The sequence below is a fragment of the Pelodiscus sinensis genome, chromosome 3 (assembly GCF_049634645.1).
Source record: "Pelodiscus sinensis isolate JC-2024 chromosome 3, ASM4963464v1, whole genome shotgun sequence".
NCBI lineage: Eukaryota > Metazoa > Chordata > Testudines > Trionychidae > Pelodiscus > Pelodiscus sinensis.
In genome coordinates this window covers 22,968,485-22,983,404 of record NC_134713.1, presented here as the reverse complement: position 1 = coordinate 22,983,404, position 14,920 = coordinate 22,968,485, and the positions used below count along the sequence as shown (strand labels likewise).

The 14,920-nt window shown below is 39.9% G+C and overlaps 1 protein-coding gene across 5 annotated transcripts in view; it reads right to left on the bottom strand.

The window, feature by feature from the left end:
• The window catches only part of NBAS (NBAS subunit of NRZ tethering complex), a 338,668-nt gene that overhangs the window by 289,689 nt on the left and 34,059 nt on the right, over positions 1-14,920 (bottom strand). For 4 of the 5 annotated variants that reach the window (XM_075923472.1, XM_075923475.1, XM_075923474.1 and 1 more), the window contains exons 10-12: positions 12,428-12,566; positions 11,211-11,276; positions 4,291-4,419 (exon numbers count right to left, since the gene is read on the bottom strand). In XM_075923472.1, coding sequence (XP_075779587.1) covers positions 4,291-4,419; positions 11,211-11,276; positions 12,428-12,566 — 334 coding nt within the window. Of the gene's footprint in view, positions 1-4,290; positions 4,420-5,046; positions 5,140-11,210; positions 11,277-12,427; positions 12,567-14,920 lie in introns of those variants that run through there. The other variant, XM_075923476.1, reaches the window with a different exon arrangement.

Below are 14,920 nucleotides of genomic sequence, written 5' to 3'. Positions count from 1 at the left end.
TGCTGTGCTGATTCAACAACTAAGGAGTTGGCTTGTGGATGTGTAAACAGGAAATCATTGTCTTTTGGTGGAACGAAATATTTTCTGTCAATCTTTTTATTAGTCAGCTGTATGGATGCGGGTGTCTTCCACAGCTCCTCAGATGTTTCCATGATTGCCTCGTCAATTGGCAGGGCAATCTTACTGTGCAATGTAGGGTGCAGGTTCTTTAACAAGTGATGTTGTTTCCTTTGCACTTCTTGGAGGGAGACATGCTGACTTGTCGCTACTCGTTTAAATAATTCTTGAAACTGTTTGAGGTCGTCAATCGCTTCTGTATCTGATGGTATAACTGCCACATCTTGTTGGACACTCAGGTCGTCAAGGTGTGTAATGTTTATTGATTGGATATCGGATTCATTGTCCAAACTTCTTTCCTCCTCCTCCTCCTCCTCCTCCTCCTCTGCGTGTGTTGCCGGAGGTAGGGGCTGTAGATGAGGCAGGTTCCTTCGAGATGGTGAGGAGTGGGCTGAGGACCGACGTCTGTATGGGTCCCAATGATCCCAGGGCCCCCATTGGGGTGGGTAGGGTGGGGGTGGGTATGACCAGTAAGGATGCCATGGTGCTTGTTGTGGTCCAGCCCTATGATAGTATGAGCGAGACCCCCTTGGCAATGTGTGTCGTGAAGAATATGTCGTATGTCGGTCATCCTCCTGTAAGGGAGCATCTTGCAAGGACACTGGTGACATAGATCTGGGAGGGGAATGCCCTATCAAGGATCCCCCAGGTGAGCAGTCAGAAGGAGGCAGGCATGAATGCTGCTGCCTGCTGTGAGTGTCAGACGCTGTGTTAGAGTGTTCTGTAGCAGATTCTCCAGGATGCCTCTCACTGTCTGCTGCCGGCACCGGTGTAGAGGTCTGATTTACAGTTGCAGGCGGTGCTGGCTTTGTATGCGTTTTCTTGTGGTGCGGTGCGGACGGTTTGAGCGGCACCGTCCCTTTAAGCTGAGCCGGGGGTTTTTTCGGTGCCGGGGTTTGAAGCGGAGCCGGGGCTTACAGCGGCACCGCTGTTTGAAGCGGCGCCACTGTTTGAAGCGGCGCCGGCTTTTCTTTCCGCCCCGGGTGGTCAGTGGGACGGCTCGGAGGCAGCACGCACCGGTCCCGGTGCCGAACGGGAGGATCTTCCCTCTGCTTTGCTAGCAGGGGTCCTCAGACTTCCTTGCCCCTTTCCCTGTGTCTTTGGGGAGGAAGAAGGCAGGAGAGAGCGCGACTGTGAGGCTCTCTGCTTTGTGCTTTTTGATGGCGGGGGGGTCCCATGTTGTGGTTCCCCCTGCTCCGTAGGCTGCAGAGCCTTTTCAAAAAGAATCAGCCTCAGGCGGAGCTGCCTATCCTTTCTAGCTCTCGCCGTGAGGGAAGCACAATGTATGCAGCTGTGGGGTGAGTGAGTTTCCCCCAAGCATCTAATACATTTTGTGTGGCCGTCAGAAGCCGGCATAGGCTCGCGGCACTGCTCACATTTTTTAAAGCCTGAGAAGGCTGACATAGTTTGGGAGATTCTTATTTTCTTGTACTGTTGAAGTTTTCAGAGTTTTGTTTGTTTGTTACAGTCTTTTCTTTTCTTTTTATGTGATTTATTTGTTTTTCCACTTGAAAAGCCGAGGAGAGAGAGCCCCGGTTCACCGGGGCTCCAGTCTGAGGCGAGTTCCAGTCCCCGAAGGGAGATATTGTCAGTTTCGTTCTTTTATACAAGAAAAAATTTTGTTGTTGTTGTTGTTATTTTAAAAGAAGACAAGGAAAGAACTAATTTGGAATATAATAGGGGAAAACTGTGTAAGCTAACTAATAGAAATGCAGTCTGACAGACTGAGAGGGAGCTCCTACTCGCTCTGTCCGCTGACGAGGGCGGTTGAAGAGGAACTGAAAGGGAGAGGGTTGAGCCGTGCGCTACAGAAGGCGGGAAGGGCTCGAGACGCCTTCTGAGCATGCGTGCCTCAACAGGGGGGAAACTGCTTTGCAAAGCTCCGATCTGCGGCTCAGGGCGATCCTTCACCTAGAGTGGAGCACCCACGGGGACACACATCTCGAAGAACACTCGTTACTGCACGAGGTGAGTAACTCCCTTCTTCCACCTCAGCCTTATTATTGGATTTGTACAGATAATGGGGAGGCCTGAAGCAGAACTTTTGAAGGGGCTCTCGAGGACATAGGATCTGGTATTGGAAACTGATACAGCCTCCCCTTTTGTTTTGTAAAACTGTCTTTCCTATCTCACCGTGACATGGTCCCTCGTCATCTCAGACTGTTGGCCGTTGAATACGATAGAAAAAGATTTTCGTCAGATTTCTTTCACCCCTTCATCTCCCCCCATTTCCATCCTTCTTCAGTGACTCTTCTCACGAACAGCTTCTTGTTCAGTAGGTACAATCCAGGTGGCTCTTTAGGAGCCATTCACACATTTTTTTTTAATTGCCTTGGGTCACCAAGTCTTCCTGAATTGTCAAAATGAGTCCCCATCTGGAAAAAGGTTGGGAACCAATGATCTAGATCATCCCTGACAGGCATTTGTGCAATCTCCATTATTGGAGATTTAAGAGCAGGTTAGACAATCTCCCCAGCAATTTATTCCAGTGCTTAGCCATGGCACTTAGGAAGTTTTCTCTTATGTCCAACCTTACCTCCCTTGCTGAAATTTAATCCCATTGCTTTTTGCTCCATCCTCAGAGGTTAAGGACAATTTTTCCCCTCCTTCTTGTAGCAACTTATTATATACTTTATTTACTTGTTACATTACTTTTTGTCTTGTTTTCTCCAAACGAAATATCCCATTTTTTTTTTTCAAATTTCTCCTCATCAGTCATGTTTTCTAAACCTTGAATCCTTTTTTTGCTCCCTTCTGGTCTTTCTCCAATTTGTCCACATCCTTCCTGAAATGTGGCACCCAGAACTGAACACAGTATTCTAGCTGGGGCCTAATCAGCACCGAGTACAGTAGAGGAATTACTTTGTGTACCTCACAACACTCTTGCTAATGCATCCCAAAAGTGACATTTGCTTTTTTTCTCCCCCCCCCCCAACTGTTGTTATTCTGTTGACCCATATTTTGATTGTGACACTATGACCATCAAATTCCTTTCTGCAATAAATGATAGTCATTTCCCATTTTGTATGTGTGCTGCTTATTGCTTTTTACATAAATTGACATTTGCCCTTACTGCATTTCATGCCATTTATTTCAGACCATTTCTTCAGTTATTCCAGATCATTTTGAAGTGAGGAAAGCTATCCTAGATGCACAGTATTAAATCAGACCAGTGCGTCCACTATATGCCATTAAGCATAAATAAATCCACCCCCAGGCACGCACATGAACAAAAGCAGAATTAGAACAGAACCGGATATGAACTCTGGTTTTCAAAAGCAGGTACTAAATGTACAGACAGTGCACTCCATTCTATTAAATGAATCAATGTATGATTTTAAAAACATTTTTAAAGACATTGACTGAAAACCATGTAAGAGTAACAAAGCTTCTGTCGGTATCTAATATTTAAGAAACTGTTTCCAAAACCAAGCAGAAATCAGAGTTCTTTGTGTTCACAATTCCAAGATCTGTCACTTTTCAAACTATAAGCGGATGCCTTTTCATCATTAATTAACAACTCCAGCTCGCTGTTGGGCTGACGCAACAAGGAGTTTATTTAGGATTTTCATGTGGATAATCTAACTTGCCAAACACTGTACCAGCACAAACATGAGGTAACAGTATGGTTGTCCCTATTGCACCGAACTTCACGTTTACAAAACTAAGACAAATTGTGTTAGGTAGCGCATAGCTTTTTCATATAGTTTGAGAAACAAGCCTTCTGGAGTGTTATTGTGCAGAAGAGAAATAGCCCTTTGGAGGGATAACACACTAATGTCTTAACTTACTGCATCAATTGGTGCCTCAGAACTATAATCTGAAAGGAACATGCTTGACTAATTTATGTTTTAGAACAATGACTGTTTCAGTTTACCTGCATCTGTTTAACTCTCTCCACACTTAGGACTCTTCCAAATAAATATTATTTTTATCATTTTCAACTTCAAACACACTCCAATACCACCTTTTTTCCAACTCAAGGGCCCCCGCACTTCAAAGTTGCAGAAGACACTAAAATTAGAGCACCAGAAAAACAGAGTACCCTATGAACAAGCAGATGAATGGAAAGAAATACTGATAGTTAACATGACATATCCAGAACACCTCTCAATACTTAGAAATGCTAAATTAAAGATTAAAATATTTATTATTATTTAAATGTACATGTACCTGGTCTCTCTGATCCCATTCTCCTTGTTGTTTGAGAGACGGGATTCCCCAGATGGTCAGTTTTCCTGAGAAGTGGATAGCTGCTAGAAGAGTTCCATCAGGAGAAAGGCTCATTTTGAAAACTCCATCCTGCCCAACCAGGAGTAAAAAGAAAATTGTTTTGCAGTAAGAATAGACTAAAATCATTTCAGCAATAAAGTAACTTTTCCTTTTATTTTATTATATGGGGGTTTTAAATTGAAAGCTTCGAGCATACTGTAAATTTGAAATATTTAATTTTCAAACATAATGAATATAATCAAATAAAGTTTAATAATACAGGTAGAATGTAGCCTATATACCTGTATTACTGAACATCTTCATTTGTTAATCTGAGGACCAGAATACCCCATAAGATACAGTAAATAAGAAGCAAACACTGGTGTAAGTCTTTTGACTACATTTATCATAAAAGAAGAAGAAGAGACAGTTCTTCAATTGGTGTTTGGCAAATTAAAGCTATAATGGGATGGACTAAAAATTTCTTTTTTAATCAAAATAATCTTATTTGAATCATTTTTAATATAAACTAAATATATTTTTTCTTTTAAAAACTTCCAAAATTAAATTGACAACTTATGTTAAAGCATTAAGCATGCCATACTCTTAAAATTATTTAAATTACATAAAAATAATATTCAAGCAGTACATGTTTTCTACAGAAATTAGAGCAAAGTTAACCCACTGTAATGGTGGGGAAAATCACTAGCTAACCACCTGATTCTGTTGAACTGCTAAACCAGCTTTTGATAGCAGAATCTTTTTCTGCAAGTACAGAGAGAACATTATCTCCATTTCAGTTTATTCAACTAGTTCAGCCCAAGGACTAGTTAATTCAAAACTGAGAAACCAATTGGGAGTTGAAAAAGTAGGAAAGCCTGTTTTCCTATTCTACGTTATTAATAAAAATTAAGTGTGTGACCTTGAGAGCTACTAGTTTTACAATCTTGAAAGACAGTTACCAGAAATAATTAGTTCCATTCACTAACTACAACAGAGAACACTCCATTTGTTTAATAAATCAGTTAATTTTAAATATAAAACACATTTTGATATTTTTCTCGTCTGTTCTGCATGCTTAAGTGATTTTATTTAATTAAAAAAAACTAAAATCCTGTTTGGAGGCATTTTTACTTGATTGCCATCGAAATGCAGTCTGACACAAGTCACAAATAAAAAGTTCAGGTTAATCATCCAGTAAATAAGTAATGTGTCATTCCCAATTTTCTAACATAAAACTTTAAAAATTAACAATCTGAATAAATATATATTGAGCCATATAATTACTTAAATGTGTATAGATTAATCAGCAGAAAATAATCAAGACTGCCTAGTTATTGTTCATGCCCTTCCAGAACGTCACGGTCAGCAAAACTCAAACCTTTGAAAACGAAGAAATACAGAGTTAAAGCAGCACAACCCCTCGAGCTGGCTGGGAATTATCCCAAGGCACTCTTGCTGCACTCACTGTGTTAAATGAGAGTGTACTGCATGGTGGAAAAATAAATTTGAGCAATTTGAAAGAGATGATGTGATATGAGATCTGGGGATCAGTTTGAGGAGCACCTTAAAACTGTGAGAATACCAGGATGTGAGGTCCCAAAGGAAAGAAGTGCATGTATACTATGAAGTTCCAGTCTGTATCACTTCAATACAGAATTGTTTAGTCTGTGTCAGTAGCAGGGAAGGTGTGAAACAAATGTAAGAAATTATTTCTTCACACAATCAATCTGTGAAACTCATTGCCAGACTTGTTGTGAAAACCAAAACTATAACTGGGTTTACAAAAGAATTAAAATAAATGAACGGAGGTCCATCAACGACTGTTAGCCAAGATGACCAGGAACACAACTCTGTGTTCTGTGTGTCCCTAAGACTCTGATTAGCAGAAGCTGGAAATAGTTACCAGGGAAGGATCACTCAGTAAAATGTCCTGTTCTGTTCTCTTCATCTGGCACTGGACACTGTTGGAAGACACAGTAATGGGCTATGTGGACCACTGGTGCGACCAACTACGGCCATTCTTAAAATCATGCTTACAGCAGAAATTAACTATGGACATGACTGGTGCCACATATGACTGAAATTTTAAGTCTAGCTTCTGAAGATCATCAAGAAGCTACAACTTTGAAATTTCAAATGAAAAAAAAATTTAAAGGTCTTTCATTTTTAGACCAGCTTCTGTTTTACCTCAAACTATTTAACCTGTACATTTTGTTCACTAGTATATTGAAAACTAGCTTATTAGTTTTACTTTCAGTTCTTATACGTTATGCTGGAGTAGTCAATAGGCAGACTATGGGCCAAATGCAGACTATCTATACTTTTGAATGGGCCGTAAAATCTTTTTTTTTTAATCATCATTGTTATTTTTTAATTATTTTCTCTTGAATCAGGACCTTGACTCTACATTGACAAAAATTAAAATGACTATCCTTGTACTATGAGTTTGACATATGAAATATTATCCTTTTAAACTTAAAACAACAAGCTTTTATTAAAAATTAAAACTATAACAAAAAAATATACATTTTGCACCTAAAGTACCTGATCATGTCTGGTTAACAGTAGATTTTTCCTCTGTTAAAAAACAACTGGTATGAGAGCCTGGCGCTTTCTGTTTTTCTTTGCTAAAAGTTTCAAAGCTACAAATGGTGCTCTTCTTTTTTAGATTTATTCACAGAAGAGAAAGGTGGATATGAAATTGCATGGAAGTGTAAAATAAAAACATTAATTCCCTACTTACTAGACAAAGAGTCTTTCTTAATATGTCATCATTAGCAAACACTAAGACAGGCCATTTTGAAGGCCAATATATAACTCAGGGTATATCTAAACTACATCCCTCTGTCAAAAGAGGGATGTAAATTAGGCAAATCAAAAGTGCAAATGAAGCAGGGATTTAAATATACCGTGCTTCATTTGCATAATTGCGTCACAGCAGTCTTTCGAAAAAGGGTATTTCGAAAGTGAAAGCACTGTTTAGAGACACTTCTTTAAAAAAATCCCTTTTTTTCAGAAGATCCTGTACTCCTGAGGGGGATTTTTTTTCCCCCAAAAGAACCGCATCTAGATGGCACTTTCACTTTCGAAATACCCTTTTTCAAAAGACTGCTGTGACGCAATTATGCAAATGAAGCACAGGGTATTTAAATCCCCACTTCATTTGCACTTTCGATTTGCCTAATTTACATCCCTCTTTCAACACAGGGATGTAGTTTAGACATACCCTCAGAAATCAGTACAACTGCTGTTCCTTTAGATGGCCATTAGATACATCACACACCTTCAAATCTAGCCTCTCAAAAGATTAATGTGTCCTTTCTGCTACCCAAGTGAAGAGTTCTACCCTGAGGGTAACTTCATAACAAAATGTGGAAAACTTCTGTAGACTGGCATATCACATCTAAGTTGAGAACAGCTGTCTCCACAGAAAAGTCCTTGCTGAAAGCTAGAAAGAGTATTATATTTCTTTTTTAATCTCCCTTAAATCTCAATAAAATTATCCTTCTGGTAATTAAGATGGAATTTCTGAAATGGTATTGAAACTTTTGAAGATGAGAGGACACCAAATGAAATTAATGGGTAGCAGGTTTAAAACTAATAAAATAAAGTTCTTCTTCACACAGCGTGTAGTCAACCTGTGGAACTCCTTGCCAGAGGAGGCTGTGAAGGCTAGGACTATAATAGATTTTAAAGAGAAGCTAGATAATTTCATGGAGGTTAGGTCCATAAAAGGCTATTAGCCAGGGGATAAAATGGTGTCCTTGGCCTCTGTTTGTCAGAGGCTGGAGAGGGATGGCAGGAGACAAATTGCTTGATCATTGTCTTCGGTCCACCCTCTCTCTGGGGCACCTGGTGCTGGCCACTGTCGGCAGACAGGATACTGGGCTAGATGGACCTTTGGTCTGACCCAGTACGGCCGTTCTTATGTTTATGAGTGAACAAAAATAGTAATCTTTTCTATTTTAAAATTCAGCAAGAGCAAGTAAACCTAAAGTTTAGTTCAATTCGATACTAGTCTTTCAGTAAAAATTACTTGAGCTTTTTTTAGGCTTAGGCTCTATAGTACTGATAAACCCACCATGTTAGTTTTTTCTTCTTCTTAAGTTGGTTAGTTTTACTTAGGCTTAATGTTTGCTTCTATTGTCTTTCTAAAGTTTTTAATTCTCCATTTTCTCCTATATTCTGAGGAACTTAGAACACTGGTCTCTTTTGGAATACCAAAGGCAAGGTTTGTTCTTTTTCTCTTACCACCAGATTATCAAGGAAGATTGTATGTATGTTAAGCTAGAAAGCATTATAGTATAATACTATACTCTCTCTGGAACAATATTTACTTATTTGTAAATTTATTACTTTACCTTTGGATTATTATTCCATTATTTTAATAAAATCATTAAGGATACATTTTGTTCTCAGGGAAAGTGTTCCTTCTCATTCATATTGAGCAGAGGTTGGCAGTAATATTAGTTGGGGAGGTACTTCAATGTTTTGGTGAGTGGTCAAGGGCCACACATTTCTATGGAGGGGGTGCGGAGGTCTAGGACCAAGATTGGATGCAGAAGGAAGCTCAGGTAGGGTATTGGTATGCAGGAGAGAGTATGGGTGTGAGAGGGAGCTAGGTGAAGGAGGGAGTTGTGACCTGCCGCAGGAGAGGATTCTGGCCTGGAAGAAGGATGTAGGAGGCAGTGCAGGGTCTGGGAGGGAGTTGTGACCCGGGCACGTGGAGTAGAGAGGTACTGGGTGGTGATCCAGAGCAGGAGGGGGGGTGACCTTAGTCAGCGAGCTGGGGTGTATGAGGGAATGGGGTGCCAAAGATAGACTCTGGCCGGGAGGCGCTTACCTAGGCACTCCCAGCCAGCAGTCCAATGGGACCCTGTACCAGGTTTCCTGCCTGCCATAGTCCCAGAGCTCAGAATTGACTGTTCCACATGCCTCCATAAGGGTGGGGGGAATCTACATGCACTATCCCCTGCCCGCAGCACAATCTCTCAGCTCTCATTCCCTGGTTCCAACAAATGGGAGCTAAGAAATTGTAAGGGAGGCATGGGCAGTCAATGTCAACCAGATGAGAGATGAATGATTGTGCTGGGGGCAGGACAGCACACCAAGGTTCCCCCTCCTCCCTGCACAGAGAGGCAGAAGTAGCAGCCCCTCTGAGTCCTGGGCTACTCCCTGCCTGAGGGTCCTGGCGGGGTGACCACAGGCTGGATTGAAAGGCTTGGCAGGCCATATCTTGCCTGTCCCTGGGCTAAGGAATTGCTCCTCTTACTGATTTAAACATAATAAAATACCAATGAAACTGAGTGTTACAGCTATTAAAACCCCATTTGTCGCATCAAATTGGGACCCAGGCCAAAGAATATAATCAAAAATTCAGATAATCAGGAGAATGAGGATGTGTGAGGGTGAAGTGCCATCTAGAGGGCACAAGAGGAATCGCCTGCTTCTGGCCCTGTGTGTGCTGGCTTTTGGGTTAACATGGAAAGCTGAACAATGGAAGATTGGGACTCTATTGCACCCCCTTATCATTTGTAATGACTCCACATAACAGGACCCCTCATATTACACACTGCTGATAGTGACACTTTCACATGGATCTTCACAGCTCCCCAACCTCCATAGCAAATGGGCAGGTAGGAGAGGATTATTACACCCAAATGACAGAGAATTAGGAATGGCTCAAAGCCAACCAATGAAGAAAAGCAAAACAATTCCCCAAGCAGATGATTGGTTCTGGCTCATTTGCTAGGACTTAAGAGAGAACAAAGTCCTGATTCTGCTCCCTGTCAACGGCCCTCTAGGTCATCCAATCAGCACTGAGGATCTGAAGGGGGGGAAGCCATGGGAAAAGAGAAACGAAAAAGAAATTCCAATGTCCCCAGGCATAATAAGGGACAAAAGCCTAAGTGGGAAAATAATTCTTCCAAGTTAACTTAGTGTTTTCCATGGTCAGGGGCATTTGGCCAGCTCTAAGTGGATCAGGTTGCAGCGGCATCAAACCTCTCACAGACTCTTACCTTCAGGGACATCTTCTTCTAGTTCAATTAGTCCTGAGAAAGGAGAATACTCCTTATGCTCGTGTCCCTTACCCTGAATCCTCTCTCAGACTTCAAGGGCAGACCTCAAGAAGGATACTCCCTGCAGCAAAACTCAGGGGTCTCTGAGATTGCCCCGGCCCTGCAACCTGTCCTACATGGCCATTGTCATGCACTCTCTGTGAGGTCACCACCTCCCAACATCCTTTAACCAATAAGCTGAGGCACTGCAGAAGGCCCTGTGATTGCACTGGTATACCCACCCCTACTCTGCAGGGCTAATGTCCTGCCCTGGCCAGCCGCTGTGCCACTCCTACTCACTCAAAGTTAGTTCTGGGAACAAGCAGGCTGCACATGGAAACATCAAAGGCTGCTCAGTGGGGTGTGCAGTTTGCATTAATTTGCAGACTATAAGGCCAGAAGAGATTGTTAGATCATCTAATCCAAGGGTAGGCAATAATTTTCACTGAGGGGAGGAGGCACTTCACGAATTTTGATACATGGCCGCAGACCAGGTCTGGGTCACCCAGAAGAGACAAGACTAGAGGCTACAGAGATAGATAAAGAGTGTGTGAGAGTGAGAGAATTTCACTCTTTGTGCGACACACAGACTTTGAGACACAGATTGAGTGTATGCGTAGTGTGTACGTGAGTGATTCTGTGTGTGGCACAAACTGAAGGAGGAGGGTGACGGTGACATCAAGAGTTAGGGAGAATAATTTCTCCCCCTTCTCTTATAACAACCTTTTAGGTACTTGAACATCAATTAGATTCCTCTTTCATATAAGCCCAAATCTAAATGAATTACAATGCTATTAGTGTCAAGGAGGAACATATTACCTGTTCTGTTCCTTGTCTGCTGTAAAATCTGAAATTCATAATCCTTAATAATCCACTTCTCTTTGCCTGTTAAAACAGGAGTGTATAACACAATGTAAGATTAAAGACCATCTTTGATTTAGGAGGTAAAAACTAAATCAAATCTAGTAGATGATGAAAGAATGGAATAAGAATACATTACTGTGCAACAGTCTCACAGCTTTATGAAAATTTAAAAATACTCATAAGAATTATTTTATTATGCATGTATTAAAATATCAGTTCACATAACTGTTGCAACAGGTGAAATTTTTTGCTTATGAATTACTTTATATATGCATGTTTCCATGAAAAAGCATAATCAGTTTGCAACTAAATTATACCATTTTATATTGCCAAGTATACACATTAGAACTTTTCACATGTATTAAGCTAAATTGCTACAAGTTAATTATAAATTAATTTCAGTGTACCCATGCTGGGTACACCAATTAAACTTCAGTGAGTTTAATTAGGCCAGTCCAAGTTTTGTGTATGCCGCAGCCCTAAAAAGCGGGTTAAAATTAAGGCTTATTTTAACTCAGCTATAACAGACTAAAATATCCTTGAAATATTTTAGGTGAAAAATAACCTGATCCTAACTGCTCTGCAACATGAATAGTAAATAGTTTTAAGACAGAAAGTGAAAGCTTTGATGAGCCTTATTTTTAATAAAATCATGTTAACATTAATTATATTCCTGCATTCATCAACTGAAGCTTGTATCATTCTTTTCTTGTATCATCTTATATTTCAAGCTGCACTCTTCTGTTATTCAGGTCATCCTGCTTGAATACGGTACAACAATATTACTTTTTACAATATGGAAACCATGCTATGGTTTCCGAGAAGAAAGCAATCTGCATAAAAGCTTATCTTCATGTAACTAGAGCAGTGTTTCTTAAACTGTGTTCATGACACACCGGTGTGCCACGAAGCAGTCGGAGGTGTGCCATGGAGAACAGAGTTCAAAATGGTCGCCCTTAAAGAAGCAGGTGACCTGTTTTTTCTTCCTTTTTTTTTGCTCAATAACTCCCAGCCTGTCTCCCTTTTTTTTTTGCTCAACAAAAATTCCTTGGTGTTCCTTATTAAAAAAAATTTTTTGGTGTTCCTCCATCTTAAAAAGTTTAAGAAACACTGAACTAGAGTAACTGTAATATCCTTCCAAAAGCAAAATTAGAACTCCAAAAGCTACTTACGGTCCCTGTATCCTCTTCATAACTAGTGACCTGTTTATAATGCGGGAACCCAGAAAGAACTCTCCAAGCAGATATCCCACACTTAGTTGCTTTAGATACTTCATTTTTATCTGTTTCACAGCCACCCACAAACAAAAGCCTATAAAAACAAAAACTTCTATTACTGAATGCAGGTTTATGCTTTGTTTTGCCTGCTGCAGGAGTCCAAATATAAATTCTATAATTTCATAAAACAGTAGTATAATAAGTTTTGCCTGATTGAATAAAACCATACATTAAAATAAAATTTAAAATCTCCAACTAAGGGTAAGCCTACACAAAGTTAACCTGGGTTCTTTTACTTGGGTGTTAGCCATAACCTCCCCATATTGTGCACACAGGAAATAAAATACAAAATAAAAAACCTCTGACTTGGGTTTGGAGACTGAACCTGGTCCAGATGACAGTGGATGAGGATTAGAACATGGGTTCCACTCCAACTTTGGCTGGAACCTGTCCACTTTTCAGTAATGACACAGGCTAAATTACATGTGTGAAGTGAGGACCCATGCAAAATCACCCAATTGCTGATGGTCCTCCGATGCCCTTTCAACAATCCCTCTGCCCGGCCAGGACAGATTTCTCCCTCAATTGGTAATGAAAAAATGTAAAGTATCACCTCACAATGAACCTGAAAACCAGGTCAGGCTTTACAGCTAGAACATTCACACCGTAGCTGAGTAAACCTAACTGTGCAGTGTTGAAATATCCTAACACTGGAGTCCCACAGTGTTTGTTTTGTATTGTACCTACAAACAGTAAGAAATGGTTATTTGTCCCAAAGAATCTGTAAGCTAAACAGACAAAACAGATTCAGAGAAAGGAAGTATTACAGATAAAAAATGGAAAGACAAATTTTATCTTATGCACGTGTTTATGTGGGAATAATTATAACAAAGTTAAATCAAGCAAGTCTTTCATGAACAGGGTAGGGATGTTAAAAGGTGATTACTTTCCTAATCGATTAGTCGCCAACAGATTTTCTGTTGACTAATTGATTAGTCAATAAGTCGATACAGGTAGGCAGTCCCAGCGCTGAGTCTGGCTACCACCGGTTCACAGAATAACCTCCCCAGCTGCCACTCTATATTGCACGGCCTAGAGAAGCCGCACACGAAGGTGCTGAGTCGGTCCCTGCTCCACACATTTCTTTTCATTTGTCAGCTCACACAGACACAGAGACACAAAGGTGAATGAAAAGAAACACGTGGAGCAGAGACTGACTCAGAGACTTCACATGCCAGCTTCTCTCGGCTGTACAATGCAGAGCAGCAGCTGGGGGGATGCGACTAATCAATAGTGCTAATTGATAAGCACCTATTGCTTAGTCGACTAGTCACTAACATCCCTAGAACAGGTTGACTTCTTCTGTGTCTCTGCAGCATATTTTCTGAGATGGACATTGCATCCCTATGTCCCAAGTCTCAGCCCAGCTTACACACACAAAACTCTCTTTTCATCTCTGTGCCAAGTTAACAAGAATGAAATTATATCTCATGTGATGTTAATCAAATCTACCAAAGATGAACTGGACTCAATCCAATATATGAGTTACTCATCTATTCTGATACATTTTTCCCATAGTCCCAAAATAAAACAAATTGTACTTCCCCCAAAAAAGTTAACACACACACACACACACACACACACACACACATCCAAAGACTTGAGATTCTTTAACAAGAACAAAAATTTACTTAAAACATGTTGCTGGTCCAAATATCACTAAAGAGCTTACAATATCATACTATTTTAATATTTAGTTATTTATAAACAAAAATATAAAACCATAAAAGTAATGAACAGCCTATTCTAGAAACAACTACCTATACTAACTGTACATAACATTTCATATTAGTATGATGTATAACTTACACATCACTGCATGTATATTAATTAGTAATATTGTTAACTACAGAGTAGAAAACATGAAAAGATATTAAAAATACCATTTTAACACATTACAAAACATACAACTAATGCTGATTACTACTAAAAGAAAAAAAAACACTTTTTCCTTTAAGTCCCTATGATTACTGTTAAACAAGCAGTTTAGAAACCAGTAATTACTTTGAAAAGAATGTTGAGAACATAGCTCTATGCTAGTATTTTTATTATGAATATGACATTTAAAAAACAAGCTGTCAAAGTAAAAATATTTGTACAGAAAGAACAAACAATCTGGGAAAAAATGAGTAAAAAAAATTAACAAGCTAGGTAACCATATATATCCTCAATGTTCAAGATGTGTTACCATTGAAAGATTCTGCCACCTAGTGGCTAAGATACATATAAAGCTTGTTCATGGTTAAAATGAATTCCCGGATATGTTTAGTAACGAGAGCCACCAGAGATTATGCTCAACTTTGCTTAGATATCTCGAAATAATAATTAAAAGTGAAATATTCTTCTTAAGTTGAAGATGGTCTAAGGGATGTTCTTATTAATTTGTAA